This window comes from Chiloscyllium plagiosum, chromosome 23 (assembly GCF_004010195.1).
Source record: "Chiloscyllium plagiosum isolate BGI_BamShark_2017 chromosome 23, ASM401019v2, whole genome shotgun sequence".
Taxonomy (NCBI): Eukaryota; Metazoa; Chordata; class Chondrichthyes; order Orectolobiformes; family Hemiscylliidae; genus Chiloscyllium; species Chiloscyllium plagiosum.
In genome coordinates this window covers 7,300,426-7,307,413 of record NC_057732.1, presented here as the reverse complement: position 1 = coordinate 7,307,413, position 6,988 = coordinate 7,300,426, and the positions used below count along the sequence as shown (strand labels likewise).

The 6,988-nt window shown below is 43.4% G+C and overlaps 1 protein-coding gene across 1 annotated transcript in view; it reads right to left on the bottom strand.

The window, feature by feature from the left end:
- The window catches only part of st8sia1 (ST8 alpha-N-acetyl-neuraminide alpha-2,8-sialyltransferase 1), an 87,878-nt gene extending 84,455 nt beyond the window's left edge, over positions 1–3,423 (bottom strand). Inside the window, exon 1 of the mRNA XM_043713425.1 lies at positions 2,497–3,423. Within this exon, the coding sequence (XP_043569360.1) occupies positions 2,497–2,678 (182 nt within the window). The 5' untranslated portion in view covers positions 2,679–3,423. The remainder of the gene's footprint in view (positions 1–2,496) is intronic.
- Between the last annotated feature and the right edge of the window lie 3,565 nt (positions 3,424–6,988).

Genomic DNA, 6,988 nt, shown 5'->3' with positions numbered 1-6,988 from the left:
CACTCCAAGGTCTCTTTGTTCAGCAACACTCCCTAGGACCTTACCATTAAGTGTATAAGTCCTGCTAAGATTTACTTTCCCAAAATGCAGCACCTCACATTTATCTAAATTAAACTCAATCTGCCACTTCTCAGCCCATTGGCCCATCAGGTCCAGATCCTGTTGTAATCTGAGGTAACCTTCTTCGTTGTCCACTACACCTCCAATTTTGGCGTCATCTGCAAACTTACTAACTATACCTATTGTGCTCACATCCAAATCATTTATATAAATGACAAAAAGTAGAGGGCCCAGTACCAATTCTTGTGGCACTCCACTGGTCACAGGCTTCCAGTCTGAAAAACAACCCTCCACCACCACCCTCTGTCTTCTACTTTTAAGCCAGTTCTGAATTCGAATGGCTAGTTCTCCCTGTATTCCATGAGATCTAACCTTGCTAACCAGTCTCCCATGGGGAACCTTGTCAAACGCCTTACTGAAGTCCATATAGATCATACCCTGCCCTCATCAATCCTCGATGTTACTTCTTCAAAAAACTCAATCAAGTTTGTGAGACATGATTTCCCACGCACAAAGCCATGTTGACTATCCCTAATCAGTCCTTGCCTTTCCAAATACATGTACATCCCGTCCCTCAGGATTCCCTCCAACAACTTGCCCACCACCGACATTAGGCTCATTGGTCTATAGTTCCCTGGCTTTTCCTTACCACCCTTCTATACAGTGGCACCACGTTTGCCAACCTCCAGTCTTCTGCACTTCACCTGTGGCTATCGATGATACAAATATCTCAGCAAGAGGCCCAGCAATCACTTCCCTAGCTTCCCACAGAGTTCTAGGGTATACCCAATCAGGTCCTGGAAATTTATCCACTTTTATGTGTTTCAAGACATCCAGCATGTCCTCTTCTGTAATATGGACATTTTTCAAGATGTCACCATTTATTTCCTCATATTCTATATAGAACATAGAACATAGTCTCATCTTGAGATAGGCCGCCCTCTTCCATTTAACAAGGGATTCCAATTCCTTATTAAACCACGGCTCCCTCGCACGACCCTTTCCTTCCTGCCTGACAGGTATCTTCCATGTCCTTCTCCACAGTAAACACTGATGCTAAATACTCGTTTAGTATCTCCCCCATTTCCTGCGGCTCCTCACATAGTTTGAAACAATAGGAATGGGTGAATGATTAAACGCTCCAAGGGGGTGGGTGTGTGTGTGTGTGCAGGCGGAGTCACAGCACCAAAGTAAAATCAATTCACCTCACCAGTCCTGAAGTCTCGCCACTGTGGACTCACAGGAAGATTAAAACTATCTTAGAGACACTGGGAGTGATAGCAGGCTTTGGCTGTCAGACAGCTTGACTGTCAGTGAGTCAAAAAATGATCGAGATTACAAATGGAGAATGTATGGACAGAAGGGACTTTTTATTGGGAACGGATTGCTGTGTTAATGATCTCAGACTCCTGGTGGTGCAGAAGGACCTAAATATGTGTCCTTCTGCATGGATACATATTTAATTAATATATTATACATATTTGATTGACATTTTATATACAACATATATATTGCATGCACGGTGTGTTTTATATTTTTGTATGCGTGCATAACATGTCATGAGATATATAATGTAATTTATATATGCACTTCAAGTAGCATGAATATATGAACATGTGCTGTATGCAGGTGCATTGTCTTTATGTCATATGCATTAGTGTTATGCATATACTATATAATACATAAAGGTATGTGTTAAATGTATGTTTCATATACGAATGTCTGCTATAAATATTATGTTATATATTAATTTAGGCATTTTCCTATCCAAGCTCCAATGCTTTATAACATGCAGTACATATCTATATATTGTGCGTGCTACATATTTATGTGTTATACAATTGTGCGTGTGATATTTGTGCGTGTTATTTGTGTGACTGATATATTTCTGTCTGAGATATTTTTGTGTCTGAGATATTTCTCTGTGTATATTTCTGTGTGCGATATTTCTTTGCGTGTGACATTTCTGTGTGTGATATTTGTGTGTGAGATATTTTTGTGGCTGAGATATTTCTGTGTGTGATACTTTTGTGCGGGATATTTCTGTGTGTGTGATATTGCTGTGTGTGTGATACTTCTGTGCGAGATATTTGTGTCTTATATTTCTGTATCTGATATTTCTGAGATAATTTTGTGCCCGAGATATTTCTGTGTGGTATTTCTATGTGTGTGATATTTCTGCGTGAGATATTTGTGTGTTATATTTCTATATGTGATATTTCTGCGTGTGAGATATGTTTGTGTGTAAGATGTGTGAGATATGTTTGAATGCGTATGTGAGATATACTAATGTGTGTGTATTTGAGGTGCTGTAGCCTGAGTCAGTTGCTGTAATGATCCCTCGGTGCCCTGTAGCCTCCCCCGCCCCCGGTACCTTGCTGTACCGCTATGTATGTCGGTGTAAGCCAGTCTCCCCCTCCCCTGTCCTTGCTGTACCTGAATGCGGCGATGGCTGTCTGGTTCCTCTTCCAGCGCGCCTGCTGCAGGATCTCCTCGACTATCTCCTTCTCGTCGGGGATCCTGTAGACCGGGTAGACATAAAGCCAGCACAGCAGCGAGACACAGAGGGCGAGCCCGAGAGAGAGCCGGGAGCGGGGGCATAGCCCCCTCCACAGCATGCTCCAACAGCGGCCGGAGGCAGGGGCTGAGGGAACGGGCCAGCCTCACATAGTCCCCCGGCTGAGTGTCCTTCCAGCTGGGATGCAGATCACGCCAATGCAGCGTCTGCGGGGGATGTGCGAACGGAGAGCTCCCATCCCCATCACTGTAACCACTAACAAAAAAAAAAGCCCCTCTTTCTAAAAGGATTCAAAAACAATCCGAATCTCTGCTCTCCCTGCCTCCCTTCCTCTCTCTCTCTCTCTCTGTGTGTTTTAATCTCAGTGCATCGGCAACAAAGCAGGAAGGGCGCCTGGAATACGAAATAATGAGAAAAGAGATAAATCAGAAAGGCAGGTTATCACAGACAGCGGCTGCTGCATCCATGAGGGAAGGAGAGAGAGAGAGAGGGGGGAGAGATGCAATGTTGTCGCTCCAATGCACAAAGCCTTCCTTGTGTGGGAGCCACAGCCAGAGAGTATTCGCCTCTTGCCCCGTCTGCTGGCAGTGGGAGGGTTTCTACTCAGGCTATTTTTCGCCTTTCTCATCCCCCCTCCCCTCCCTCCCCAACTCACATCTTGATCAAAACCGCCACCGTGCCCATTCATCATCCGCTTCGAGGCTTTTCATTTAGAAAAAACAGAAAAAAAAAATCTACATGTATGGAAGGGTTATTCCCTCTCCAGTCACTATCATGACAGGGAGTTTTTTTTTTAGCAGTGGGTATTCGCCTTAAGTTTTCTTTTAAACATCAATGCCTCTTTTATCATCCCCGTGCTGCGGAAGGGTCACTCGGCCCGAAACGTTAACTTTGATTTCTCTCTGCACAGGTGCTGCCAGACCTGCTGAGTTTTTCCAGCAATTTCTGTTTTCTTTTTGTTCCTGATGCTTTGACTGCAGAATGAGGTGCTCTCTATACTCTTATGATTTGGAGGTGCCTGTTTTGGACTGGGGTGTACAATGTTAAAGATCACACAACAATTAAACCTGTTGGACTATAACCTGGTGTTGTGTGATCTTTAACTTTCTAATTTTAGACAACAAACACTCGCCAGAAAGATGTAGCCCAAATGTTCTCTTCATTCTAACCCCAACCTCATACCTATTACCAGAAGAGCACCCTCTACTGTCTCCTCTTTCCACCCTCTACAAACTGCCTAGGTTTATCCCTGGCACCAGCCTGGGGTACTTCGACTGTCATTCTCTTTCCACCCTCTACTGTTCACCTTCAAGCCATCATCAACTGGTAAGAAATTGGCCACAAGTTTGTAGCCTGGGGTAGCATTGGCTAAATTTCAATTCAGAGTCGAGAGTGTGGTGCTGGAAAGGCACAGCAGGTCAGGCAGCATCCGAGAAGCAGGAGAATCGATGTTGGTGATAGGTCGGAGAGGAGGGTAGACCGGATAGATGGAAAAGACGATGGACAGGTCAAGAGGGTGGTGCTGAGTTGGAGGGTTGAGACTGGAATAAGGTGGGGGGAGGGGAAATGAAGAAACTGGTGAAATCCATATTGATCCTGTGTGGTTGGAGGGTCCCGAGGCGGAAAATGAAGCGTTTTTCCTCCAGGTGTCGGGTGGTGAGGGTTTGGCGATGGAGGAGGCCTAGGACCTGCATGTCCTCGGTGGAGTGGAAGGGGGAGTTGAAGTGTTCAGCCACGGGGCAGTGGGGTTGGGTGTGGGTGTCCCAGAGATGATTCACAAGTTGGCGTCCTGTCTCCCTGATATAGAGGTGACCACATCGGTTGCAACAGAGACGTTGGTTGAGTTACAGGTAAATTTCTGTTGGATGTGGAAGGATCCTTTGGGGACTTGGACGGAGATGAGGGAGAGGTATGGATGCAGATTTTGCAATTCTTGCAGTGGCATGGGAAGGTCACTTCTTTCTATTCAGTCCTTTGCACCAGTCTGCATTTATTATTTGGTGGCTTGAAATCAAACAATAAAAGCAAGGGCCCAAACCCTTCAGAGAAGCAAGGCCAGGATAATGCTACAGATGGTGATTTCTGGAGGGTTTGTGGGGACCCAGCACTTGGTCAGAGACAGCTAAATGGAAGGGTCTTAATAAATTAAAGTTTCAGGAACCTCTGAGGACTCAGGAGCAGGAGTGAACCATTAACCCCTTCAAGCCTGGTCCACCATTATAAGATTTTGAATGATCTGGTTGTGGTCTCAACTTACTTCCCTGCCTAGTAACCCCCCCCCCCCCCCAATCCTTGATTCCCTTGTCCATCGACAATCTAACTCAACATCGAATGAGTTCAATGACCCAGCCTCCATCTGCATTTATACAGAGCCTTTTCACAGCCACAGAATGCCCCCAAATGCTGAGCCAACTAAGTATATTTTGAAGCATGTGAGTTATAATGTAGGAAACGTAACAACTAACATTGCGCCCCAGCAGGCTCATACAAACAGCAATGACCATATAGAATTGTTTTTCTGAGGGTGTTTATTGAGGATTAAGCAGGCTACCAGGAATAACTCCCCTGATCGTCTTTAATAGACTGCCACAGGATCTTCAACATCCAGCTGAGAGGCAGCTGGGGTTTTAGATTAACGCCTTATTCGAAAAACAGCACCTCCAACAGTGCAGCACTCCCTCAGGACTGCACAGAAAGGTGAGCTTTGCTATTTGTGCTTATGCCAGGAATCCAGGGGTAAGTGGGCTGCCAAACTGACCTAAAGCTAACACAATGAAAACAAAGCAGAAAATCAGAGTGATGCAATTACAGAGCAAGGCATAAGAGGTAACATCTTCCCCTTGGTTGTGCCAGTGTAATAGATTAATATCCTTATTTCAATTTTTTTTTTCATTTTAAAGAGCAAAAGAAGAAGGAGCTGATTGATTGGAGATATAGCAAGAATTCTCAGACCAAGGCAGGTAGGTTTTGATTGGTCAAGATGTTGCTATGGCAATGCAGCACAGTTATGTTGTGCCCATGACCCTTCTTTTTCATGAAAAAGTTGAAGTTTTCAAATTCCTTAGAACAGGGTCCTGTGTTACTTATGTATGTAGTGCCTAGCACATCCAAATGTATCACAATGGTAGTGTTAAATTAGTTTTTGGTGTAATCCTTAGCACAATCTGAATTATTTAACAATTGATTTTCATTAGCCGAATCACATCCAAACGTTTTGAAGGTTTGCAAGCACAGTCTGGTTGAGATCAATCAGCATGCTCATGCTGTGAATGGTGAACAGGGCATGTCGATTGATACAGTCCACCAGCCATTGGGTCATATGGACTACCTTCTTGGCAACACACTAACACTGAAACTGTTACGTCACATTATACATTTATATGCTAGGCAAAGCATCAGCCAATCAAACCAAGAAAAAAAAGTCAACACCTGAAAACTAAGGATGTTTTTTAAAAGAATTGTGAAGTCTGTGGGTAGAAAATGGAAAATGTGCAAATTCAGCATTTTGTTTTGAAAAGAAGCTGATGTTTCAAGGAGACTGAGTAAATTTAAAAGGTCTTGAAAGTGGTCTACAAAAGATTCAAGAACACTTCTGCAATGTTTGAAAAGCTTCTCAAGTGCTTTATTACAATACTACAAGAAAATGCAGCAAGATTTTCTCTCTAAAAATGAATAGGCAACAGCAAAAAAAATCTAGATTGATAGCCAACAAGGGATAGTCAAAGGCACATTGTCAGAATGTCCGCACAATTCCCTAGTTTAAATTGGGGCACAGCAGACCTCCTGACAGAATTTAAAATATTCAAATAGCATTCAAGCTATGATGTCTAGATACAGATGTGTCTGATGTAAATAAACTCAGTTTTCACTGAGTTTTGGATGGCATGCGGCAGTGAAGGCCATTAGTGGAGGCAGAGCACTGGAACAAAGACTGACACAACGTCACAGAGCTAGGCGCTAACACAATTCACAAGAAGTACCTTCAGGCTACTATTTCAGATAGTCTGATATTCCAACAGGTGTATATGCATGAACAGATCAGCATCAGTTGATGATACACACAACAAGATAATGAGTGGTAAACTCATTGCAGCTGTAATGTTAGTTATAGAACATGTAATGTGGATTTCTATTTCAAATAAACAAAACTCCCAAGCCAATCAGCCCCTGAGGAGTGTTGAAATATTAGACCAACATTATTCATGTGACAAGGAACAGCTTGTAAAGGGGTGAGCAAAATCGACAGACCTTACTGTGCACAACCAGAGAAAGATCATTTTGGCTGGTGGGTGATCAGAAAGACAGAGCGATCACGATCACCAGTCATTGAAGCTGATAGGTCAGGATGAAAAAATGGTTAATAAGGCATAAAATGTCATAGATTTTAGAAATAGTTGCATATAGTACAAA